The following is a 27,685-nucleotide window of genomic DNA, read 5'->3' as shown; positions in this document are numbered from 1 at the left end:
TGTCATTGAAAGTCTTCTGAGTAGTGAAACATAAGAACTAGGAGCAACAGTAGGCAATCCTGCTCCTTAAGCCTCAGTCTGAATTTAATATGGGTGTGGTACTTCAAGATACAGCACAACAAAGGTGAATTAAATCACTTCATTTAATCACTACATAAATAATTTGTTCCAGCTAAGTTGTCAAATTTCCAAGTTTTAAGCAGAATTAAATCATTTTATTGCATTTTTACAGTAGTGAATGACTAAAAAAGTAACAGTATTGGGTCCAGAAAGCGTAAAATTGATAAACATACAATGTTGTCAGTCAAAAGTGAGGTAGAGAAACAGATTTAAATCCATGTAGGTTAGATGTCTTCCTTGGTCCATAATGTTCTATTTTCATGGCTTCAAGTTGTAAACACTTCACTTAAAGGTAATTATTTAGATGATCAGCCATTGTCCATAAAGGACCATAGGCATCTCTCTCCAGTACAAACAGACCAGTGGTTTTAGCTACTACTGAGGCTAAGGCAAAGAGGCACATTTTCATGACTGACCACACCTAAATATTTGTTCAGAAAACAATCAGAATTTTAAAGGACCATCCCTTTCTTTGGTTTGAACAGGAAATAAAAATAATTCAGATGAGAAGACTTCAGGTTCACAGTTACACGGTTTTGTAACTGTGGTTACTGTGTGTTTCATTCCTTCCCACTACTTAGTGTCCTTTCTGTTTTCTCAATGACATCAGCAGCCTTATTGTTGAGCTCTCTGCATTCCTTCAAAATATCTATGTATTAAAAATAAGTATGTCAGAATAATTAGTATTTAACAATGTAACTGAGGTTTTAAAGTGTCAGAATTACATTTAAAATAGAATCACCAAATTGTACAGTCAGTCAAACAACAGGGGAAGAGCCCTTACAATAAAACTTCTCAACGGCTTCATTCAGCTGAGTTTTCTGTATTGGTTTGAGCTCCCAGTAATTGTCCTCAACCCATTTTTTGTGATCAGGTAGTTCACCAACATGACCGCTGCTGCACATTTCTGAAAATAAGAGCAAAACTGGATTTAAGTAGCACCTTTCACAACTTCACAATGTCCAAAACCACCTCATTGTCAAATTACTTTTGAAGGCTAATCATCATTGCAATGTAGGAAACCCAGCAGCTAATATGCACATAGCCATCTGTCACCACAGCAATGTTGGTTGAGGGATTAATGTTAGCAAAGGAGAACACCCCATACTCTTCTTCATAAAGTTCTATTTCTTCATATTCCATGACAGTGAACAATTTTTTCACATTTAAATAATTCTATTTAATAGTTTTGGTGTGTCAAGAAAATGAAATCCTGTGATAATATGGAGCTACACTACCAACTGCTGGTTACAACTTTCAATTACAGATGTTATTCCCCCAGCAAGGACCAACTTTAGGAAATTTCTAATGTACCAGATTGTATCAGCATTGTCAAATGCAAAACATTAGCAAAATTGATGACAACATCTAGTGTGGCTCACGAGCGAGAAATATGCTTACACACGCTAAAATGTTTAAGTGGGAAAACATTCCAGACTCTACACAAAAGAATAATCAAACATGAATTTCAATACAATGCTTGTCCATTTTATGTCCAAATATTTGTTACTTCCCTAGAGGAGGTCAGTTTCAATAACACTCAAGAAGCATGACACACTCATGATAAAGCAGTTGCTTGACTGGCACCACATCCACTCCCTTCACCACTGATTGTTCAGTAGCAGCATTGTGTACCATCTACAAGATGCATTGCAATGACTCACTTGAATTCTTTCACCATCCAAACCTGTAATCCTTACCATCGAGAAGGACAAAGGCAGCAGACACATGGGAACACCACCAAATGCAAGTTCCTCTCCAAGTCACACATCATCCTGACCTGGAAATCTGTCATTTCTTCAGTGTTACTGAGTCAAAATCCTGGAACTTCCTTGCTGTCAGTACTGTGGGGGTTCATACAGCACATGGACTGTACTGGTTCATGAAGTAGCTTACCACCACCGTCTCAAAGTTCAGGCAATAAATGATGGACTAGGCAGTGAGGCACATGTGATCAAACAAAAGAATCATAATCCAAATGAGAGAGGAGAGTAAGGGGAGAATGAGAAAGCCTGTCTAGTCTATTTGGCTAGCAGCTCCAGTAGTCTCAATAGCATCAGGATGTGATAATGAGTTCTGCTGGGACTGGAAGCAGGCCCCAGGAAGAAGATAGCCACACTGCCTGGATTTTTGACAGGAAAACCAGAGAGGGTTATCAGACATGGGCTAACAAGATTTGGAGGCTATGTGTGGAGGAACAAAATGTATGTGGGTTTGGTGAAGGGTGGGAGGGAGAAGGTGGGAGGCTACACTTGGGGTTGGTGGAGTTCTTTAATTCCTGGCCACCTGGGAGCTCCTGTCAATACTTTCATGAATAGAAATGGGATTCCACTCAAATAATTGCAGGTTATATGTGACCACAGATATTCTGAAAATAGATGGTTGTTTTGTGATAATGTACAGACAATCCAGTGGTTTTGACCAATGCACTGACACTATTGGTTCAAGTCATGTCAAGGCAGCTGTCAGAACTTAAATTCAATTATGTAGAAGTCCTCACTGTTAGTCTTTTTCTCTTTTAATTGGTTTAGAACTGTGGGTTGAAGTTAAGAGTTAAATTTTGAATAGTAGCCTGTTTTAAACATGAAACCAAAGACAAATGTTTGCTTTTGGGAACTAACCAGTAAGACAATACAAATCTAAGGAAAGCTGTAAGAAGCCTAGGAACTATAGACCAGTGAGTTTGACATCAGCGGTGGGCATGTTGTTGGAAGGGATTCTAAGGGACAGGATTTACATGTATTTGGAGAGTCAAGGATTGATTAGGGGTAGTTAGCATGGCTTTGTGTGTGGGAAATTATGATTTCTTGATTGAGTTTTTTTAGGGATGTGACCAAAAAGATAGACAACATTGTCTACATGGACTTTAGAAGAGCCTTCAATGTTTTGCATCGTCGACTGTTTAGTAAAGTTAGATCAAATAGCATTCAAGGAGAGCATGCCAATTGGATACAAAATTGGCTTGATGGTAGAGGGCGGTAATGGAGGTCTGTGACCAGTGATGTTCCACAGGAATTGGTGCTGGGTCCACTGTTGTTTGTCATTTATATAAACAGTCTGGATGTGGATTTAGGAGGCATGGTTATTAAGTCTGGATGACACCAAAATTGATGATATAGCCAACAAGGAAGTAGGTTTTCGAAGATTACAAAGGGATTGTGATCAATTGGGCCAATAGATGGAGTTTAATCTGGATAAATGTGAGGTAGTGTATTTTGGTAAAACAAAAAACTGCAGGGCTTATACAGTTAATGAATCATAGAATCCCTACAGTGTGGAAGTAGGCCCTTCGGCCCAACAAGTTCACACCAGCCCTCAGAGCATCCCACCCAGACCCATCCTCCTATAACCATATAAACTGGTTAGCAGACAGGAAATAAACAACAGGAATAAATGGGTCTTCTTCTGAATAGCAGGAGTTCAACAGGATTGGTACTAGGTACCCAGCTATTTACAGTATAAATGAAATGACTAAGATGAAGAAACTAAACGTAATATCTCAAAATTTGCAGATGGCATAAAGCTGGGTGGAAGGGTGAGCTGTGAGGAGAATGCAGAGATGTTGCAGTTGGGGCCGTGGGTAGTGTCGTTGAACAAAGAGACCTAGGCGTTCAGGTACATAGTTCTTTGAAAGTTGCCTTCATTACTCAGACCATTGAGTATAGGAGTGGGACGTCACGTTGAAGTTGTACAGGATGTTGGTGAGGCCACTTTTGGAGAATTGTGTACAGTTCTAGTCACCCATTACAGGAAAGATATAAATAAATTGGAAATGGCTCAGAAAAGATTTACAAGGATGTTTGCAGGACTGGAGGCTTAGAGTTAAAAGGCTGGAACATGGGAGGTTGAAGGGTGTCCGTATAGGAGTTTTTAAATCATGAGGGGCAAAGATAAGGTGAATTGCAAAGGTCTTTTATGTAGGATAGCAGAGTTCAAAACTGGAGGGCATATTTTTAAGGTGAGAGGAGAAAGATTTAAGAAGGGACCTACAGGCAACCTTTACACACAGAAGGTAGTTCATATGTGGAATTAGCTGCCAGAGGAAGTGGTAGGTGCATGTATATTACAACATTTAAGACATTTGGACTGGTACATGATTAGGAGAGTTTTAGTGAGATATGGGCCAAATGCAGGCAAGTGGAACTAGTTTTCGTTTGGAAAACTTGGTCAGTATGGACAAATTGGACTGAAGGGTACGTTTCCATGCTGAATAAGTCTATGACACTAACTTAATTACTGATCTAAGGATACCGTAAACAAATCAGCACTGAGCCGTCAATTAAAGAAGGACCAGTGCTAAACCTTAGGCAACCACAGAATTTTGATTGAAAACATCAGAAAATGATTCTGACTGGGTTTTGGCATGAGAGCGATTTTTGGAGGCTTCTGTGTTTTGTTCTCTCTGGTTTTTTTTATCCAGTTATCGAGCTGTTGAATGTTCTCAGCAAAGCATTCCGGTCTGTGAGAGATAAGTAAATATTTCAAGGAATCTGCTGAAACTGTTTGCATTAACCAGCGACTTCAGAATTCAAACAAGATGTACAATTCTACCTGCCTGTGAATAAATCATTTCGTTGGACTTCATGAAGGCCTGGTATTCATCATTGGAAACAGTTTACTGAAATGGCACAGTATTTTCTTTGTAATTTATCCCTCAACTGTACCTGCCTGTCTGTGTGAGAGCAGGGATTATGATCAATTGATTGCTTATCTGAGTTTGGTAAAGTTACATTAATAATAAAATGTTAATTTTTGTTTCAGTTATAAACTTGGTATCCAAGGTCTATTATTCATAAAGTCTGTTTAGGAACAATGGAGCAATTTGGAGGTTTTAATTTCACGGTATTGTGAATCCAATGATAGTGAGGCTGATTTGGTTTAATTGACTATCACTTTATTCTAAAAAATAATCAATCTGGAAATGTAAGATAGTGTCAGTGATGGTGACCATGAAACTATCAATAATTGTTATAACAGTTCATGGGTTTAGTAATGCCTGTCAGGGAAAGAAGTCCTTACCTGACCTGGCCTACATATGACTCCAGACTCACACCAATGTGGCTGACTCTTAACCTCCTTCTGAAATGGCCGTAGAAATCTAAGCAGTTGGCATCTTGCCAGTGATGCCATCAGTGGTCAACAATGTTTGTAAGTTAAAGGAAAACCAAAATAAAATCCTTCCACAATGCTGGACAGTGAGCTGAATGGCTTTGTGTTCTGCTCTAGGGTTGTCCTGAGAATGCCTCCAGTCATTACGTGATTTACACTTTTCCCTTCTATGACACAACACATTCATTTACATATTATACAGAGAACTGAAGCAACAAAACCTGTCAGAGAGCTGGAAAAATAAATGCTACATCAGAGGTCAACAATTCTACATAAAGTATTGCATTTCTATAAACTATTTGCTGCTGTGTTTCTTTTCTCTTCATGAGTATGGCATTTCTTCAGAAGCTGGAAGGTCTAAGGGGATTCCTCTAAACACTCAAGACACACCATTACACTGCATATGGTACAGCACATCTCATCTGAGTTTACATTTGAATCATTTACATGGTTGGAAAATGGGGCAGGCTGCATTACAGACCCATTTCTCCCTGCTTTTGATATCCCAACACATGCTGTGGTGGGGATGCAATTCAAAACACAAACTGCAACATCTCCTCAAAGGCGGAGCCTTTTAAATTAGTTATTTATGAAATTTCCTACATTTAAAATATAAAATATGAAATATAAAATATTAAATAAAAATATAAAACAAAACATTTAAAAATGATAAAATATATATGCACCTATGTACATTTATCATATCCTCAAAAAAATCAATCTGTATTTTCTGTGGGACATATGTGTGACTTATTCAGGGTGCCCAAAGAGACACTATGGAACCTCACAGTTTCTCGTAATTGTCTGCCTTCCAGCCAGGGGCCTGCTACTTCTTGATTACTCACCAAGGTGTTCACATAACAAAGAAAATTCTAAATTAGAAGGGTGGTGTATATATAGTTCCAGATGAAAAAAGAGAGCTACCTTTAGTTTTTCCAAATCTGTACTTCTGTAAAGTGAGTTGATAATTTGTACTATACATTTGCGTGATCTATTTCCTAACTTTCATTTTATAACTAAAACCAATCTTTGACATTTCCAATTAGTTCTCCTTGATTGCTCATTTAATAAATTTTAAAAGGCAGAAATCTTAATATTAATGATTTAAGTTTACTGAGTAATTGGACGATATCACATTATTGGCACTTGGAACATCAGTACTGCATCTGTACAGATACTTGTGTGTGTTTTGGGGCAGTCATGCTCTTGTTCTTTTTAAAAACATTAGAATGAGTTGTCAACATAAGGAGGATAAGCAACAACACAAGATAAAACTTGCTACAAATATGGTAAGGTTGAATGCACCTAGTTTTCAATAACAAACTTTAAAAAAAATTGCTTGTGGAATGAGGGTGTCCCTGGTTGGGGCAGCATTTGATGTCCACCCCTAATTGCGCTTGAGAAGGTGGTGAGTTGTCTCCTTAAACCACTTCACTGCTTACAGAGTAAGGCCACCCACAGCACAGAAAGGGTGGGAGTTCTAGGACTTTTACCCAGTAATGGTGAAGGAATGGCTGATACATTTCCAAGTGAGGATGATGTGTGGTTGGAAGGAAACTTGCAGTGGAGGCATTTCCATGCTTTTCGTCCTCATCAGATGTAGAATTTGCCAGTTTAGAAAATACTATCCAAAGAGCTTTGCTGAGTCACTGTACTGCATCTTGTAGATGGTACACATTGCTGCTACTGTGCAGGTGCTGGCGGAGTGAGTATTGAAGAAGGTGGATAAGGTTTCAAACGAACAGTCTGCTTTGTCCTGCTTGAGTGCTGTTGAAGCTGTGATTATCCAGGCAGGCAGAGGGTATTCTGTAACACTCCTGACTTGTGTATTGTAGATGGTGGACAGGTTTTGAGGAGAAGATTCGTAGTGGTGGTGGTGTCCCTACCCTGGCATGGAGGTCGAGTTCAAGTCCCACCTCTCCAGAGGTAATAACATTTCTGAACCGGTGTATTAGAAAAATAGAAACAGAAATGCAACAGAACAGATACGTCAACTTTAAAATAAGGCACACGTACAGGAAGATAAAGAACAGTACTGCTAAAAATAAAGTGAAGTGTAATCAAACTATGGGAAGAAAACTCCTAAAAATAGATTCCAGTGTGAACAGGATCTGTCTTAAGCATTTGAACTGCAGAAAGTTACAAACAAATCACAAAATTTAGGGCTGAATGGTGACTTTCAGTGCTATATTGCTCTACAACAAGCCTCTCTGATATGAAACTGATAACATCCTATAAATGTTGAACACATTCCCTATAACACTAGTCTTGTCATACTTTATTAATAACACCTCCAGCACTTTATTATCAAACATTCCCAATGTTATTAAAAAAAACCTGTTTACTAACTTGCCAAGAGCGACACCTTACAATATTGTTTATTAAAACTGTGGGAGATTAGGAAAAAAAAGTCAAAACATTGCTTGGAAAAATAATTGGCCAAGTTATTTAACCATCAAAGGATTAAAACAAGGTTTGCTCAAATGACAGTGAGGTTACTTTAATTACGAAACAAAATCACACTCCTGAAAATATAGAAATAAAAATAGCAAGGTGCCAGAGAAATAAACTAGATCAGGGTTACAATGAAAGAAACTTAATTAGAAGCACAGAACCAAAAAGCACTCAACTTAAAGAGTTCAGGCTCTGATTCATTGTCAGCACTCACTTGGGTTGAAAGCAAAAACACACATCCATTTATAATCTTACCAATATTACAATAAAAAGGCACTAAACCTTTTAGAGAATCATCCATCTCTTTGCAGAGCTGGTACAAATCGCTACCCCTTCCTGATAGCCTCTCCCCTGCAAATAAAAACAGAAGAAAAAACTACTTTTAAAGCCTCAAGTGTCTCAATATTTTAATTTTTTAATTCAATTGAAAGAACAAAAAGAATCAAATTCATTCACTGCACAATTTGAATTATTTCACATCAATGATATAAAATAGAAGCTGTGAATATCACCAGAACAAATAACTGTAATGGAACAGGGAGAAAATGTTTTACCAGAAACAGCTCTCCCGCCAACATGGAACTTTCCAATTTTTAAAAACTCTACTTCCGTGCAAGTGCAATGATCACTCTCTAACTTTAAATATTCAGTCAAAAGCAGTAGAGTAAGGTATCCATCCCTGATGGAGATGTCGGTGTCCAAGAATTAGACTGATCCTAAAGAGTAGTCCATGGTAAGTCTGATGGTGGGATGAAACTTGTTGATATTGCTACGTAGTTGTTTCAGGTGATCCCTCGCCATGAGTCCAAAGGTTGAAAATGTCATCAATGTATCGGGAGTATAACGTTGGATGGAGGTTCTGTGCAGCAAAGAAATCTTGTTCAAACCTGTGCATGAAGACTTTGGCATATTGGGAAGCAAATCTGGTCCCCATGGCTATTACTTGTGTCTGGATGAAGAATTGGTTGTCGAACGTGAAGACATTGTGGTCGAGGATGAAGTAGATGAGTTGTAGGATGGCCTCTGGAGATTAGCACTTGGGTGGTATTGAGTAGTGATGCTGTTGCGGTGATGCTATCATCATGGGGGAAGCTGGTGTAGAGTGTTGAAACACCCATCGTGACGAGTAAAGTTCCTGGTTTGACTGATCCGTGGGTGCTGTGTTTCTTTAAGAAATCTGTAGTGTTGCAACAGAAGCTGGGGGTTCTTTGTGCAATGGGTTATAAAACACTCTCGGCATAGCCAGAGAGGTGCTCACACAGGGTCCCATTGCTTGATATGATGGGACGTCCAGGTGTGTCGACTTTGTGTATCCTTGGAAGGCAGTAGAAGTCTCCTGGGGGCTGTACGTGGGATGAGAGTGCGTAGGGAAATTCTGAAGGATTGGATCAAAAGTCTTGACCAGTCTGTTCAGTTGACAGATGCGTTCTTTGTTCGGATCAGCAGGTAGTTGTCTGTAGTGTTCCGGTTGTTCAGCTGCTGAAGCAGCCATACAGTAGTCAGTTTTATTCTGTATGATGATAGTTCCTCCTTTGCTGATTTAATGACAATATTGCGATTGGTCTTGAGAACACAGATGGCATAGCGCTGTATCTGGGTGAGATGCTACCTTACGAGTGCAGCTGATGAATCATAGATCGTAGAATTATCATCATAGAATCCCTACAATGTGGAAACAGGCCATTTAGCCCAACAACTCCACATGACCCTCAGAGCATCCCATCCAGACACATCCCCCTACACACTCATCTAATCTACAGATCCCTGAACTCTACAGGTAATTTAGCATGGCCAATCCACCTAACCTACACATCTTTGGACTGGTGGAGGAAACTTTGAAGAATTCCTCTGAAATCTGATGGGGTCCATTTTGGTGGTGGGGCAGAAATTGAGTCCTCAGCTGAGAACTTCGATCTGGTCTAGTTGAAGGGTGTGGTCAGACAAGCTGACGATGGATTTTCCCGTGGTAATACTGCTTTCAACTGTGGTACTTGGGGAGACTTGGTTATTGCTGGTGACGATACCAAGTTTCTTCCGTTTCTTGTTCTTGGTGTGCTTGTAGGTGGTGTAGTTCCGTTGCCTCATCTGTTTGGCATTGTCTCATAATTGTACTGCTGTATCTTGAACATAAGCTGAGAATGTGGATTCTATCTTGATTTCAAGTTTATGGTGCTTGCTGTAGATTTGTGTACGAGATGATTGGGGAGTTTGCAAAAGGTTATTGGAATCTTCTCCTTGTCAAACATTTTTAGATTAGATTCCCGACAGTGTAGAAACAGGCCCTTTGGCCCAACAAGTCCACACCGCCCCTCGGAGCATCCCACCCAGACACATTCCCCTACAACCCACACACCCCTGAACACTATAGGCAATTTAGCGTGGCCAATCCACCCAGCCTGCGCATCTTTGGACTGTGGGAGGAAACCAGAGCACCCAGAGGAAACCCACGCAGACATGGGGAGAATGTGCAAATTCTGCACAGACAGTTGCCTGAGGCTGGAATCGAACCTGGGTCCCTGGTGCTGTGAGGCTGCAATGCTAACCACTGAGCCACCATGCCGCCCAACTTGGTTGATCACCACAAGGAACAGTCAGAGTCAATCTTGCAGTCACAAAAAGGCTGATTTGAGAGAGAAAAGAGTTGCCTATGGACATTTCACATGTTTAAATTTTAACAACTATCTAATCCATGTTTTCAAATTCAAGCTTGTAGGTTGTTAATCCAGTACCACAGCTGCAACAGTATCTGTTTATCCGTAAGAACGTAAGAAACAGGAGCAGTAGGTCATTCTGCCCCTCAGGTCTGCCCTGGCATTCTATTAGATCATGGCTGACTGCCCTAGGCCTCAACTCCCCTTTTCTGCCAGGTTCTCAGAGCGCCCAAAAGTGGCCCCAATGGAGGCCTAAGCATTGTGGAAATTAGTAAAGCTGCTACATTGCAATCCAAACTTAAAAACAAAACAAATTTGACTGTGTTGTAAACTGTAATACAGAAGGTTTACTCACCATCTAAGCATTTTATTTTCGGAAAGATTTCCAACATTGTACTGTGATACGCAGTGTTCATACAAACTGAAAAACAAGACTTCACCATCATATCTTACTGTAAAAATGATTGGCTTTGATGCAAAAACTTTTGCATTTGACTTGAGCATTTTACAGTGCCAACAAGGTGTTACCATGGAAGCAGAAATTATTCTATCCTTTAAAAACGTTTTAACTTCACATATAAAATATATGCTGCATTACATTTGTACAGGCACCATTACACGGTGACTAAGTAGCTTTAAATGAGACACCCTTCCTTTAACCTTGCATCATTACTTGCAGCCAAGGCACCATAAATAATCGAAGGCTGAAGATTTATCTCCTGCCTCTCGACTGATGCAATTCTGCCACTTACACAGACGAAGAAACATATCAGGAAAGGAATTATCCAGATTTGTGTCCAATTATTTTATTGCTTTCAAAGATTAAAAGACTTCCATTTATCTTCAGTCATCATGACCTCAGGATGTCAGAGTGTTCTACAGTTACTGAGGTACTTTCTGTTTTGAACTATTGCTACTGTGCAATGTTTGAAACTGTGGCAATCAATTAATGCACAGCAAGATCCCACAACTGATAATGTGGGAATGACTAGTTAGTCTGTCTTAATGATGTTAGTTGAAGATAAATATTGGCTGGGATAACTTCCCTGTTCCTATTTAAGACAGCAGTGCCACAAGACCATTAATATGCACCCAATAAAGTAGGTAGGGCCTCAATTGAATATCACATCTGAAAGACTCAACCTCTAACTATGCAGCACTCCCTAAGCAATGCACTTGTTCGCCCAGGTTTTTGCTAGGAAAATCTATGATCTTCTGATTCAGAAGTAAAATTGACAGAAACTGAACCATTATTCAGCGTAAAACAAGTTACCTGGATTACTAAAGTTGCAAACAGTGTCTTTCAATCGAATCATCTCCAGATTCTTCAGCTCAGAGAGGGAAAGAAGACTATCGACACTACAAGACAGGTATTTAAAAGCAAGATTTTGCTTAACGTTGCAATACCTAAATGCAGCAACATTTGCCGAATATGGGAATGTATAGAACACAATTTAAACACTACATAAAAGGCAAAAAAAATCACACAATTACCTGCCAATTAGGTTTCCTGATAAATTGAGGTTTTGTAGGTTTTCACAGGAGCGTAGGGGATCTACGATAGCAAAATAAAATGTCTTCTTAAACGTCTCTCAAAAGTAGAGATTAAAGAATGCCGATTTTTCACTGTGACTGATACTGCTCTTTCCAAATTGAAGGTGGCACCCATCACTACACACCCTGGTGGGGATCAGGGTATATGTGAGTTTGAGTATGTGAGTGAGTGTGTGAGAAAGGAGTGTGGGGTTGGGAGGTGGAGGGGAAAGGCAGACTAGAAAGTATGGGAGGGGACAAGTTGGGAGTGATTCAGAACCTTCAAAGTTGCGCACCTTTGTTACCAAACCCTGCGCGGGAGCAGATCAGAACTCTCATGCATATGCTAGTCATGAAAACCTTTCTGGATTTATGTTCAGAGTAAATGACACTTATATGAGCAACTTATTTCTAATCTTAGGATTCCTTGTGGAATGATTACATTCCCAGCTCCAGAACCTTCAAACAGAGAGGGATTTTAATACAATTGGTGATCTGAAAATCCATAGCAGAACTTTCTTCAAAATCTATTCATACCATTCAGGAGCAGAGTGCTCTATTTTAAAAAAAAGGCTATCACAGATGATCAATAGAGTGAAATGTGTAGATGCCCCAAAAAAGGCAATACTAAAATGGACCAACTGTGATAAAGATTAAATCTTCTACAACAAGCAGGAGGCCATTTGGACCTTGTTGGAGTCACACACACCTTCTCTCAATCTCTTTTCAACTGGTTCCTTACTTTGTGTGAATCAAACCTAATTTTTAATCTTGTCATAGTATTTGATTCAACCATTCTGTTTCCTAAACTCTTTATCATGTCAATACACATAATTTATCTGACGCTTTGCCACCACTACCCATGCTTACCCCATCCAGCCCAGGAAGTTTAAGAATAACAGAGAATCTCCTTTCATCTTTGCCTCTTGGGAAAATGCTATCACGTAATGTTTGTGCTAGTTTAGCCTGTGAGTAACTGACAGGAGTAGTTCCAATCTTGTCAGTATATTCTACTACCTAACTGTAGCACACAATCTGATTATCTGCATCTATGCAAATGCCATCTATTTTTACAGGCTATCTACCCTACTATGCAGTGTTGCAAGTGAGAGCATTATATATAGGAACAATAACATTCAACTAACGGCAAAAAGTCACGATTGTGTACTATAACAGTAAGTGCAGGTCTGGGCAACATCTGTGGAAGAAACAGAGTCTATGTTTCAATTCCAACATGCCTCCTCTTTGGAGCTGGAGAAGGACTGAAGGTTCTGAAAAAAATAATTCATATTGGACTCAAAATGTCAACTCTGTCTCACTCTACAGATGCTGCCAGACTTGTCATGTCTCTCTAGCACTTTCTACTTTAATTTCAATAATGAAGAGATTGAAGGAGGCAGAGCAGTGATCTATATGGACTTCAGTCAGCCATTCAACAAGGTTCCCCATAGTAGACTGACTAGCAAGGTTAGATTGCATGGAATACAGGGAGAACTAGCCATTTGGATATATAACTGGCTTGAAGGTAGAAGACAGCTGGTGGTGGTGGTGGTGGAGGATTGCTTTTCAGACTGGAGTAACACCAGTGGTGTGCCACAAGGATCGGTGTTGGGTCCACTGCTTTTCATCATTTATGTAAATGATTTGGATGTGAGCATAGGATACATGGTTAGTAAGTTTGCAGACGACACCATTGGTGGTGTAGTGGACAGTGAAGAAGGTTACCTCAGAATTCAACAAGACCTTGAACAGATGGGCCAATGGGCTGATGAATGTCAGATGCAGTTTAATTTAGATAAATGGCATAGGTTTAAGGTAAGAAGCAAAAGATTTAAAAGGGACATAAGGGGGAACTTTTTCACAAAGAGGCTGGTGCGTGTATGAAATGAACTGCTAGAGGAAGTGGTACAATTACATCATTTAAAAGGCATTTGAATTGGTATATGAATACGAAGAATTCAGGGGGATATGGCAAATGGGACTAGATTAATATAGGATATCTGGTCAGCATGGAAGAGTTGGACTGAAGGGTCTGTTTCCAAGTTGTACAGCTCTATGACTCTATATTTCCATATCCACGCTATTTTGCCTTTCTAGTCATCACGTTTGCGCAAAAATGTCTTGACATTAAAACTGCATGTTTCCCAGAAACCTACGCATCTCTATGACCAGGGCATCTGACATCATAGTTATTCTTGAAAGTAGTGCAATGCATCTCTCACATCAACCCAATCAGACAATAGGTGTAACATCTCATCACACAGAGGCAGCATAGTGCCACAGAGCTGTACAGCATGGAAACAGACCCTTTGGTTCGACTTGCCCACGCCAACCAGATATCCTAAATTAATCTAGTCCTATTTGCATCTTGAACTGGAGCATTACACCAGTACTACACTGGAGTTTCAAATGAAGTCTCCCGGGAGCTCCTGTCACAATGCGTCGTGATGATTAAATGCTCTTCAATAACTGCCACTACCTCTGCTAAGACACAAACTCCAAATAAAATCATAGAATCCCTACAGTGCAGAAGTGGGCTATTTGGCCCATCAAGCCCATGCATACCTTGCGAAGAGCATTCCATTCATATGGACCATACCCCCAGCCTATTTCCTATGGCTAATGCAGCTAGCCTGAAAATCCCTGAACACTACAGGGAATTTATCATGGCCAATCTACCTAATCTGTACATCTTTGGACTGTGGGAGGAAACCGGAGCACCTGGAGGAAACCCATACAGATACAGGGAGAATGTGGAATCCACAGTCACTCAAGGGTAAAATCGAACCCTGGTCCATGTGTTGTGAGGCAGCAGTGTTACCCACTCATCCACCATACTGCCACCAATGAATGGACCATAATTTTCCTGGCATCAGATTCCAATTTAATGCAATTAATTTTAGTTTGAACTAGACTCAAATGCATGAGTCAGCATAAGCATTAACTTGGACAAGACCCGGGGTCGGGTGGGGGGGAGGGGGGGGGGCGGTGCCTGGCCAGGCCCAATCAAATATTAAAATGTGGGGCTGGATGAACACAGCAGGCCAAGCAGCATCTCAGGAGCACAAAAGCTGACGTTTCGGGCCTAGACCCTTCATCAGAGAGGGGGATGGGGGGAGGGAACTGGAATAAATAGGGAGAGAGGGGGAGGCGGACCGAAGATGGAGAGTAAAGAAGATAGGTGGAGAGGGTGTAGGTGGGGAGGTAGGGAGGGGATAGGTCAGTCCAGGGAAGACGGACAGGTCAAGGAGGTGGGATGAGGTTAGTAGGTAGCTGGGGGTGCGGCTTGGGGTGGGAGGAAGGGATGGGTGAGAGGAAGAACCGGTTAGGGAGGCAGAGACAGGTTGGACTGGTTTTGGGATGCAGTGGGTGGGGGGGAAGAGCTGGGCTGGTTGTGTGGTGCAGTGGGGGGAGGGGATGAACTGGGCTGGTTTAGGGATGCAGTGGGGGAAGGGGAGATTTTGAAACTGGTGAAGTCCACATTGATACCATATGGCTGCAGGGTTCCCAGGCGGAATATGAGTTGCTGTTCCTGCAACCTTCGGGTGGCATCATTGTGGCAGTGCAGGAGGCCCATGATGGACATGTCATCAAGAGAATGGGAGGGGGAGTGGAAATGGTTTGCGACTGGGAGGTGCAGTTGTTGGTTACGAACTGAGCGGAGGTGTTCTGCAAAGCGGTCCCCAAGCCTCCGCTTGGTTTCCCCAATGTAGAGGAAGCCGCACCGGGTACAGTGGATGCAGTATACCACATTGGCAGATGTGCAGGTGAACCTCTGCTTAATGTGGAATGTCATCTTGGGGCCTGGGATGGGGGTGAGGGAGGATGTGTGGGGACAAGTGTAGCATTTCCTGCGGTTGCAGGGGAAGGTGCCGGGTATGGTGGGGTTGGAGGGCAGTGTGGAGCGAACAAGGGAGTCACGGAGAGAGTGGTCTCTCCGGAAAGCAGACAGGGGAGGGGATGGAAAAATGTCTTGGGTGGTGGGGTCGGACCATATGGTATCAATGTGGACTTCACCAGTTTCAAAATCTCCCCTTCCCCCACTGCATCCCTAAACCAGCCCAGTTCATCCCCTCCCCCCACTGCACCACACAACCAGCCCAGCTCTTCCCCCCCACCCACTGCATCCCAAAACCAGTCCAACCTGTCTCTGCCTCCCTAACCGGTTCTTCCTCTCACCCATCCCTTCCTCCCACCCCAAGCCGCACCCCCAGCTACCTACTAACCTCATCCCACCTCCTTGACCTGTCCGTCTTCCCTGGACTGACCTATCCCCTCCCTACCTCCCCACCCACACCCTCTCCACCTATCTTCTTTACTCTCCATCTTCGGTCCGCCTCCCCCTCTCTCCCTATTTATTCCAGTTCCCTCCCCCCATCCCCCTCTCTGATGAAGGGTCTAGGCCCGAAACGTCAGCTTTTGTGCTCCTGAGATGCTGCTTGGCCTGCTGTGTTCATCCAGCCCCACATTTTATTATCTTGGAATCTCCAGCATCTGCAGTTCCCATTATCTCCAATCAAATATTGATTGGTATGTTTCATTATTTTAACTTGGACTGTAATTTCTGGCAATAATGTTTATAAGTTTGTTCACCCTTGTCAGCTGTAGCAGAAATAAAGCCCTTTCTTTTGCACATTCATTGTAACATGTTGCATTGTCAAAGTTATTTTAAAAAAGAAAAAAACACACTACAAGTGAAGTGTTTTCACACTCAGTGAGAGGACAAACATCCCCGGCCTACACCAGACAAGTCCATTTATGTTTCAAATTGATGGACCACCTCCACAATGCTGCTTTTACTGCCATTTTATTCAAGTCATGCTTGCTACTGTTGGTGTGACAAAATGTCTGCTGCTTGCTCAGTGGGTTTACATTGGAAGGTTTACTAGCCAGATTCCAATATAGCAGGACTGACTTATGAGGAGAGACTGAATAAGGTAGGACTATATTTGCTGGCGTTCAGAAGAATGAGATAGGATTTCATAGATACCTAGAATAACAGGGCTAGGCAGGTTAAAAACAGGGAAGATCCTACAAAGGGTTCTTGGGTTGCTTGCTGATAGATCCCTGAAGGTGGCAGGACAGGTTAACAGGGTTCTTAAGAGAGCACACACAGCACATTTGCCTTTATCAATTGAGGCTGAGATTATAAGAGCAAAGAATTATGCTGGAGCTGTACAAAACATTGATTAGGGAACAGCTGGCATACTCTGTGCATTTCTGTTCACCACACTATAGGAGGGATGTGATTGCACTGGGTAGGTGTGGGAGAGGGGTACTTTGGAGATTCTCCAGGATGTTACCTGATATGGAACATTTTAGCTATGATGAGAGGCTGGATAAGCTGAGATAGAACATAGAACAGTACAGCACAGTACGGGCCCTTCAGCCCATGATGTTGTGCTGAACTTTTACCCTAATCCTAAGGTATATCCACCCCTACCTTTTACTATCATCCACATGCCTATCTAATAGCTGCGTAAATGCCCCTAATAAGACCGACTCCACTACCCTCTCCGGCAATGCAATCCACAGCCCAACCACTCTCTACGTAAAGAACATACCTCTCACTTCTCCCCTACCTCTACCTCCACTCACTTTAAAACTATACCCTCTAGTAGTAACTACTCCACCCTAGGAAAAAGTCTCTGGCTGTCTACTCTATCTATACCTATGATTGTTTTCTTTGGAGCAATGAAGGTTAAGGGGGAACTGATAAAGGTATATAAGTTTATGAGGGACATGGGCGGAGTGAGCAGAAAGCAGCTGCTCCCTTAGTTGAAAGGTCAGTACTGACAGGGCATGCGTTTACAGTGCAAAGCAGGAGGTTTAGAGAAAAATACAGGAAAGTTTTCCACTGACAGGTGGTGATCTGGAATGCACTGTCTGGGAGTGTAGCTGAGGCAGTCAACCTCACATCCTTTAAAAAGTATCTGGATAGGAGTGTGAAATATCATAACATTCAAGGCTATGGCTGATTATTGGAAAGTGAAACTGATGTAGATTTAGTGTTCCACTGGTGGTTCAGACCTAATGGGCTGAAGGACCTTTTCTGTCCTGTATCATTCTATGAGTTCAGAACCAGGCATTGCAGTCTAATGATATGGAGTTGGGCATTTAGGACAAAGATGATGAGAAATTTCTTCATGTAGAAATAGTGAACTTGTGGAATTCTCTGCCACAGAAAGCTGTTGAGGCCAAAATGTTGAATGTTTACAACGAGTTAGATAACTTAGGGATAAAGGGATCAAAAGTTATGGGGAGAAAGTGGGATCAAGTGACTGAGTTGGATGATCAGCCATGATCACACTGAATGGCAGAGCAGGCTCAAACAGACAAATGGCCCACTCCTGTAACTTTTTCTATATTTCTATGCTTAAAAGGTATCCTTCTGCAAAGAAAGAAAACCTCTCTGCAAGAGGAAAATACATTCTTCTCAGGCAAACATTAAAATCCAGGCAAAATCTGTCTCTCAATCTTATTGCACCACTGTTGTCTTTGGGAGCCCACTGTGCATAAATTGGCTGATGTGTTTCCTAAATTATACTTTGGAGTTACTTCATTGGCAATGACATGCATTAGAATGTACTCATGCTATGTGAGACACTATATGAATGCAGGATCTACTAGCTTTCCAGGTACGGCAGTGCTTATAACTCCTGATCCCTTAGTTGTTAGTCAAGAATACCCTCTTCTGTTATAGAAACCGCGGGCACAGAAGCTTCAAATCAACACAAAACTATCATGCCAAAACCATTTGGACTTTGAACAAAGCAAAATGCTAGCATCAGGTTTCTTCTGAGTAGGAGCCCCTAGGCAAACCAAAGTGACTCAGCGTTCCGCTGAAGTCTTCATTCTGTATAAGTACATGTCTAATCAGGCTTCTTGTAAATTCCGCACCAACTTGCAGCGCATTCAGCTAATGAGGAATGAGGTGCTGAAACCAGATTTTAATAATTTAGAAACAGTTCATTCATTTCTCTGATCACTGTTCAACTATGAAGACAAGACACAATCTGAAAAAACAAATCTCAATGAAAAGCCATCATATAGGGACATAATAACTACAGGTTAGATTCTAAATGGAAATACTTTCCTGACACAATTTAGCATATGCTATATTCAACATTTTATTTGGTGTCATTAAGACTAGAATCATCTAGAACCAAGCTTTGGGACTGCACTGAAGGCTCTGCAAACATACACTCTGCACAATGTTTGTAGTAGTCCAGGAACATCTGAATTTTGATTCCTTATGTATATACTGTCAATATCAGTCAGTATAGCACAGGGGCACTAACATTAGTAGGAGGAGAAAGAAATAAAACAAAATTGGATAAGTTTTTCAATGAGTTAGTACAGGCACAGTAGGTTGAATGGACTCACTCCATTTTGCATTATTCTAAAACATAGACTGGTACCTACCCTACAAAGTTGGCCTGTGAAATTGGTGAGCTCTCTGAAATAACCTGGAAACATCACACAAATATTATTCAATCATAGGACTGAGTAGCAGAAGTAAGCCATTCTGCCTCTCAAGCCTGCTCCACCATTCAGTAAGATCATGGTTGATCTTCATGTGGCCTCAGCTCCACAGTTTGCCTCTCTGGTGCCCGCATATGATGCATAGCAGCTTGTCCAAATAGGAAACAATTCAAAATGGAAAGAAAATAATGTGTAGCAAAGACCAACCCTGGGAGTCATGACTGACAATGAATTGCCATTACTAACAATACTCAATGGAAGTGAAGAAAGCAAATCCAATGTTGGAATTCACTAAAAGGTCAATGCAGAGTGAATCAGCCAGGGAACCTATGATGCTTTATAAATCATTAATTGCCTTTACAATACTTTAGTTGGGGTGGGAGTGGGTAGTTTAGCTCAGTTGACTGAATGACTGATTTAGGTTGCAGAGTGACACCAACAGCATGGGTTCAATTGCGGTACTGGCTGTGGTTGCCATGAAGGGCTCTCCTTCCCAACCTCTTCCATTGCCTGAGGCGTGGTAACCCTCAGGTTAAACCACCACCAGTCATCTCTTTGACAACTTTACCTCTACAATACGACACACAGTTTTGGCCATCCCAGTACTGCTGCTGTGAAATCCTGAAAAGTGTAAACTCGGTGAAGGCCTGTTAGAGCAGGAACATGACTGTTGTAACTTGGTCAGGGTTTCATGGCATTCATTAACATCTCAGATTCCAGAAACCATCCAGATATTGTCGATGATAACAAGCTATTCCACCTCTTTCAGCACTGTAGAAACAGAGGTCATGGCCTGTGATTGAAGACAGAAAATTCACAACTAATCTGTGGAAACATTATTTCAATGAGAGAGTAATCAACCCTGAGGGAGATTATGGAAGAGATGATCTTGAAAGCTACCATGTGGTACCTGTCAGCATGAATTTCAGGGAATGGATAATTTTAGATCTCATGCTTCCCAAACTCCTCCCTCATTGCAAGGGAATATAGAACAGGGCCGCACAGGAGCAGGCCTTTCAGCTCACCTTGTCTGTGTCAGCCATCGTTCCATTCTAAACTAATCCCATTTACCTGCACATGGTCAGTATTGTTCCATTCCCTGTCTGTCCATGTGTCTTTCCAGATGCCTTTTAAAGTTATCCATTCAGTCCACTGTGTCTATACTAACTCATTTGAAGCCTATCCAATTTTGTTTCTTTCTCAGTTCAAGCACTAATTATGATGTTGCTTTGTGTTGCATTGACTGACAATTGGTCTCACTATTTTCCTCTGCTCATATCTGTGTCTATTCATTGATACCAAGTGTTATATGTACTCAACAAATCCAATTTCATTGCATCATGCAACTAAGAAACAAGCTAGATTTAGGCTTTTCCTATGTTTCTATCCTATTGGTCTAATCATTACTCTTTATATCTACTAAGGCAGCAACCACTGTCACCAAACCATCTCATGTCTGTGTTTGAAGTTACAACAATTGGTATAGTGTCAGGTTTGCCATCTGTTACAATCACCAGCATCGTCCTAATCTATACCAAGATCAACTGTCACAATGTCTTTAAAACAGATGTCTCAATATTGAACCCCTGCTGCTTCTTCAGTATTTGAAATTGCTGTAGTTTCTAACAACAAAATCACTCAATTAGAGATACACACAGACAGTCTTTGTTAATGTTCGGATTTCTGAATCACATCATTCCATTTACCACTTGATACTTTTGAAGCACCTTTGAATATCAAGGTCGCATTTTATGACTTGCCCTCCAGAGGTTTTCTTCTTCCTCCCCCATCCAATCATATCATTTCTTCTATTTCAGCTGTTCTTTCCGACAACACGAGCAGTATTCTTCTCCCCTCAAGAAGAATACAAGCCATTGTCGCTCATGTGATACACAGGTCAAATAATTAATAATTGCACATGATTCAGTGTTAAATAAGCCTGTTGAAAAAATACTTGCTGAGTATAACATTCTGAAAATGACAGTCAAGTATTTCAAGAGGTAATACCTCCAAAAGATGGCCAGGTTCCACAACTTATTAGAGAACGGTAGGTTGAAAAGTATTTTTACAGCTCACTCGGAATCATAAAGGAACTCACTTTCCTTGACCTTTATCTGATCCCAACATTGACATTTTGATGGCCTTAATTTCCTGTTACCCATTGCATAACATTTTATTAGTCACACTGTGGAAGATGTTTGTGCTGGAAGAGTTTTGAGCAAAAATGGTATTTTCTTGTCTCAAGAGGGATTTAAAGGATATGGGTATTCAACAAAATGGAGGTCAAAGATCACCTGTGCTATGGCCTACTCCTGCCCCTATTTGGCTTGGGAAGAATGCAAATAATTCCACAGCACTATTTCAAAGAACAGTGGTGCATTATTCCCAGTTATTATTTGGCAAACATCTATTCCTCTACTGATATCACAAAAATAGATTATCAGCTCATTACTGGAACTTGCTCAGTGAAAATTGGCTGTTGCCTTTCCTGTATTGCAATAGCGATTACGTTTCAAAAGTACTTCATTGGCTGTGAAAGTTTCATGCGACTGCTGGACAGGTAAACTGCTAAATAAATCTTTCAAACAAGTCTGGCTAGCATTCCTTTGTCATCCTTCTCAATGGTGTTCAGGATTGTTCAGTGGCAAGAGTTGCACAAATCATTAGGACATGCAAGGAGTTTGTCTTTTTGAGACAAACTAAACAGACACACTGTTCTTGATTGTCAAGGGATCCAAAAGTACTTCGATGGAAAGTGAAGTTGAGGTTACAATCAGATCATCCATTAACCATCTGATTGATGCAGGCTCAGGTTTGAGGAGCTGAATGACCTATTTCTAATGCATATAGCTGTGTTGCCTCTGTTTACAATTGTGGGAATTGCTGAACAGATGTAACTTCCTGGTCTATGTAAAGCTTGTCACATTGTTGTTTGTGGATCAAGACAGTCAGCTTACCAACATTTGAGATCCGATTGGCTGACAGGTTGAGCACTGCCAGAATTTTCAGTGATGAGAGAGGGGAGAGATTTGAGATGTCATTTCCTGACAAGTCCAGTCTTTCTACATTTACACAGTCTCCAATACACCCAAGATTGCTGATCCCTGCAGTGAACAAGACCAGAAATAATCATTCTTTTTGCATTTATTCTTGGCAAATCTTTAAATTGAAGAATATTCTTCCATTTTAATTAATTTTGTTTCTGCTTTTACTTTCTAATATTGGATATTGCAAACTGTAGGATGGTTAAATTGTTAGAATTTAATTGGCAACAAAGTCCAGTCCGGTGCTAATGAAAGCGGTCAAAAAAGTCTAGTTTTATTTTATTCAGTATTGATTGCTGGTTTATAATAAAGAATGGTTAAAAAGTGGGCCAGAGGAAATGAATTACTTTGCACTTGGCAGAGGTGGAAGTGTGTTGAGATTGCTGAATGACAAGATACTAATTTGAACTTAGGTGCATAGATGTATGACAAGCACTGATATGAAGAGCTAATTGGCCACATTCTGTGCTGAAATTACTACACTTCTCCCAGGAGGCCTCAAAAGACAGTGGATCATCCACAATATTTCACAGCAACTGACTTTAAAGCACAGCGTGATTAGTTATACTCTCCTGCCAGGGAAACTTTGTTTCCTTTATTCTTTGATGGGCTGCAGCTATCCATTTGTCACCAATTTCAAATTACTTTTGAATTGACCAGCTTGTTAGGCCATTGCGAAGGACAGTCAAGAGTCAACCACATTGCTGTTGCGTAGGCCAAAGTGGGTAAGGATAGCAGATTTCTTTTCCTAAAGGTCTTCAGTGGATTTGATGACAATCAATTATTTTTATTCCCCCTTACTGATAAGAGCTTTCAATTCCACCAATTAGTTCAATTATACCAGCCTCTCTGATGAGAATCCCCTTCCCAAGCATTAGCCGTAGCCTCTAGATAACCAGTCCAATGACATTACCACAGCTCTACTGTCTCCTCTGTTACACAACATACACAGCCAAGAAAAAAAAGTAGGGGGAGGAGAGCATAAAGGAGACCAGCAAAAGGGAGGAGAAAGTCAGAAGTCACACGACACCAGGTTATAGTCCAACAGGTTTATTTGAAATCACAAGCTTTTGGAATGCTGCCGAAATCATCAGCTGAAGTAAGGAGACGACATACAGGCACAGAATTTATAATCAGACATCGAAAAAATCATACTAATGGTGTGAATGGAGTGTCTCAAGATCTTGATGCTTGTCAAGCTGTCAACAGGCTGAATAATAGGCCTCTGCAGGTGATCAAGACTGTCAGGCAGTGAGAGTAAAGTTTTAACTGCTGAATGACAATTGAAGGGATGACCTATAATCCAACCAATTAAGGCAGAGATAATTGCAAATAATTTTTGAAAAAGGGAGAGAGGGGAAGAAAAGATGTGCTTTTCAAAAATAAGTGTATGAATGTAGAGAATATGGCAAGGTGGCAAAAGGCTGAGAGGGCAATTCCTGTTCCCGCATTGAATTGCTGCAAAGGAGAATTGAGCAGTTAATTAATATTTTTAGCATAACATAGTATTTTAGTTATAGGTTCATATAAATTCACTATATTACCATTGATAATTTAGCTTATCCTCAGATTTACTCAGGCAAATATTAAATCAGCAGCAAGAGAATATAGTAATGTCAGTTTTCTATTAAACTCAGATAAAGACCATATTTCCATGATTAACAACCTCCTAATTACAGTGCTAATTAGAGACTTGCAGCTGAGGAGTTAAACCGAAGCCACATCTGCCAATTAGAAAGGATCATGTGGTAGAATGCAAACTAAAGGGAAGGCTTTATGGTATCCTGAACAAGATTTAGCCCCTACTATCACCTGCAAAGAGACAAGTTATCTAGATGTTTATTTCTGTTGGTTTTGGCTTTTTACTGGATGTAAATTTAGTTACTATTCTGTATACAAAACACCCTTGCACTTCAAACAGTAATCTATTAGTTACAAAGTTTTTTAATAAGTCACAAAAGTACAAGGCACTGTAGTGTATAACAGGAGCACAGCTACAGAAATAAACAATATATTCATAGAATCCCTACTGTGTAGAAACAGGCCCTTCGGCCCAACAGGTCCACACAAACCCTCAGAGCGTCCCACCCAGACCCATTCTCCTAATCTACACATCCCTGAACACTACAGGCAATTTAGTATGGCCAATCCACCCAGTCTGCACATTTCTGGACTGTAGGAGGAAACTGGAGCACCCGGAGAATGTGCAAACTCCACACTGTCATCCAAGGTCGGAATCGAACCCGGTCCCTGGTGCTGTGAGGCAGCAGTGCTAACCACTGGACCATCGTGACTAGATATTATGTTGTAATGAAAGTAACTTCACTGCATCAAATTAAACCAACATGAATCTGATGCAACTGACGCAAACTCTTGTCAGTTTGACAGAAATTCAGAATAATGGGTCACACTAATGTTCTAATTGCCCATCACTCACCAATATTCTTCAGCTTCAGAAAAAGAATTGACTCCAACTCAAATTGTCCAGTTCTGGATTTGAGCATCTGAACTGTGACTTTCACATTTTCATCACCTGGAAGAAAAAAGATGCAGAAAAGGAACACTTGCTCAGTATTAGATCAAGAGGTAAAGGTGGTAATGTGTTGGGGTTGGGTGAGGGTGGTTTGTGTGTTAAAGTAATTGGGAGTGGAGGGGCAGAGGTCAAAATCAAGTGGGTGTGAGGAATATGAGTCTGGGTCAGATGGATTTGGATTAGTGGGGGTAGTCAAGGTAACGTAGTCAGAGGGAGGGATTTTATCAGGGGTGATGTCGCTGGTTGGAGGTCAGGATCAGATAGAAAATTGGTAACTATTAATGGGGGGGAAAGTTGGGGCTTCATAGTTGGGACTTCATAGTTGGGATGAAGTTGAGGTTCAGGTGGTCAGATAGTTGGTGACTGGAAGGGTCAAGTGGCCTGAATCAGAAAGGTCTGGGACCTTTTCATAGTGGGGAGGGTGGAAGGACTAAGTTGCCAAAGTGGCCTGAGCAGGGAGGGTCAGTGGGGGCAGAAATGACCTGAGAGGGAAGGGTCAGGGTCAAAGTGATCTGTTCGAGGAACAGGTGGTCGGGTCAGAGGGGACTAGGTGGCCGGAGCGGGGAGGGTCAGGGGTCAGTGAGTAAGCGGCCGGAGCAGGGAGAGTCGGAGGTCGGGAGGCCGGAGAGGGAATGGTCGAGGGTGGGGGCGAGTGGCCGGAGCGGGATAGCCCCTGGGGGTGGAGGAAGAGGTTGGCTGAAGCGTGGAGAGTCGGGAGCGGGGAGGGTCAGGGTTTGGGTCCGAGCCTGAGCTTGTGTCTGGAGGACACTCACTCCCCTCTCGGTCTTTCACCTCCATCCCCGCATGTCCGGGCCCCGGAGGATCCACTCTGTCACCGGGGTAACCGACCGCTACGTTGGTATCGTAAAGTAGGACTGCCCCCGAAGGCGTTGCTAACCCCCCTATACTGAAGGCCTGAACGAAAGAAGCAACAGGTTCTCCCTCCGGTGGGTGTTTAGAGACCTTTATTGATTGCTAACGAAACTTAGAGGCAGTAAAAACAAAGAGAGGTGGTTTTATAACTTATAAAGACGGGAGATAATGTAACTAACAAATCTCCAGGAACAGGTCCAACCAAATTTGGCAATCCTCCTGAGATAATTTAATCTGATTTTGTAACTAGTAACGCTCTTAACATTCACTTACAGTATTTTGAGTATAAACATATTTAAAATGTAAACCGAAAGGAATACTTACTATTTGACATAAGAACACCATTTGCCCCATCAACCTTCAGTGCTGCTCAATTAATTGTTGTTGATTTCAGCCTTCCCTTCCACTTTCCCTCCCCAATTCCCAATTGACAGCCTGTCTCACCCTTTCAACAATGGAACAACCAGCTACAATCCTCGAGGCAAGAGAATTCCAACGATTCTCAGTCCGTTTGAATGAAGAAATTTGTGCTTACATCAGCCATAAATGATTGGACCCTTATCCTCAGACTGTATCCAGTGTTCTGGATTTCTTCTGTTAATATCCTCTCTCAGCGCTGAAGATGTTCAAAATAATCTCTAAATACTGAGATTTTGATTTAAAGTTTTTTTTGAGAAGATTTGTAGATGAGGTTGTAGACTTGCTCACTGAGCAGGATGTTTTGTCACCTTGCTAAGGTTGTATCAGCAGTGCGCCCCCAGTGAAACATTGGTGTTCTGCCCGGCTTGTTATTTATGTGATAATAAAATGTGAGGCTGGATGAACACAGCAGGCCAAGCAGCATCTCAGGAGCACAAAAGCTGACGTTTCGGGCCTAGACCCTTCATCAGAGGGGGGGATGGGGGGAGGGAACTGGAATAAATAGGGAGAGAGGGGGAGGCGGACCGAAGATGGAGAGTAAAGAAGATAGGTGGAGAGAGTGTAGGTGGGGAGGTAGGGAGGGGATAGGTCAGTCCAGGGAAGACGGACAGGTCAAGGAGGTGGGATGAGGTTAGTAGGTAGCGGGGGGTGCGGCTTGGGGTGGGAGGAAGGGATGGGTGAGAGGAAGAACCGGTTAGGGAGGCAGAGACAGGTTGGACTGGTTTTGGGATGCAGTGGGTGGGGGGGAAGAGCTGGGCTGGTTGTGTGGTGCAGTGGGGGGAGGGGACAAACTGGGCTGGTTGAGGGATGCAGTAGGGGAAGGGGAGATTCCTCCCTCAACCAGCCCAGTTCGTCCCCTCCCCCCACTGCACCACACAACCAGCCCAGCTCTTCCCCCCCACCCACCCACCCACCCACCCACTGCATCCCAAAACCAGTCCAACCTGTCTCTGCCTCCCTAACCGGTTCTTCCTCTCACCCATCCCTTCCTCCCACCCCAAGCCGCACCCCCCGCTACCTACTAACCTCATCCCACCTCCTTGACCTGTCCGTCTTCCCTGGACTGACCTATCCCCTCCCCACCTACACTCTCTCCACCTATCTTCTTTACTCTCCATCTTCGGTCCGCCTCCCCCTCTCTCCCTATTTATTCCAGTTCCCTCCCCCCATCCCCCTCTCTGATGAAGGGTCTAGGCCCGAAACGTCAGCTTTTGTGCTCCTGAGATGCTGCTTGGCCTGCTGTGTTCATCCAGCCTCATTTTATTATCTTGGAATCTCCAGTTCCCATTATCTTTGTTATTTATGTGCCTCGGTTTACTGGGGAGGTCGGCATCACTTCCAGTTGTTATTCAGTGGTGTGTGTATTGGGTCTGGTTCAATGTGTCTGTTGATGGAGTTCCAGTTGGAATTCCAGGAATTCCCTGGCACGTTTCTGTTTGGCTTGTGCTATTATGGATGTGTTG

General features: G+C 41.9%; 1 protein-coding gene across 4 annotated transcripts; it reads right to left on the bottom strand.

Moving 5' to 3' along the window:
- Positions 1-227: 227 nt before the first annotated feature.
- lrrc61 (leucine rich repeat containing 61) lies at positions 228-26,519 on the bottom strand. 4 transcript variants are annotated; one of them, XM_048520882.2, is made up of 9 exons: positions 26,338-26,519; positions 24,834-24,929; positions 22,310-22,456; positions 11,829-11,889; positions 11,608-11,693; positions 10,690-10,755; positions 7,939-8,034; positions 905-1,027; positions 228-769 (listed from the first exon to the last, which is right to left on the bottom strand). In XM_048520882.2, the coding sequence occupies exons 2-9, from the start codon at positions 24,898-24,900 to the stop codon at positions 681-683; spliced, it is 735 nt and encodes a 244-aa protein (XP_048376839.1). In that variant the 5' UTR covers positions 24,901-24,929; positions 26,338-26,519; the 3' UTR covers positions 228-680. The 4 variants fall into 4 exon arrangements, with proteins under 4 accessions (XP_048376839.1, XP_048376837.1, XP_048376836.1 ...); XM_048520880.1 differs by lacking the exon at positions 26,338-26,519 and adding an exon at positions 26,127-26,215; XM_048520879.1 differs by lacking the exon at positions 26,338-26,519 and adding an exon at positions 25,703-25,761.
- Positions 26,520-27,685: the final 1,166 nt, after the last annotated feature.

Source organism: Stegostoma tigrinum, chromosome 36 (genome assembly GCF_030684315.1).
Source record: "Stegostoma tigrinum isolate sSteTig4 chromosome 36, sSteTig4.hap1, whole genome shotgun sequence".
Classification (NCBI taxonomy): domain Eukaryota; kingdom Metazoa; phylum Chordata; class Chondrichthyes; order Orectolobiformes; family Stegostomatidae; genus Stegostoma; species Stegostoma tigrinum.
Note: the sequence above shows the minus strand (reverse complement) of the source record. Positions and strands in the feature narration are given on the sequence as shown.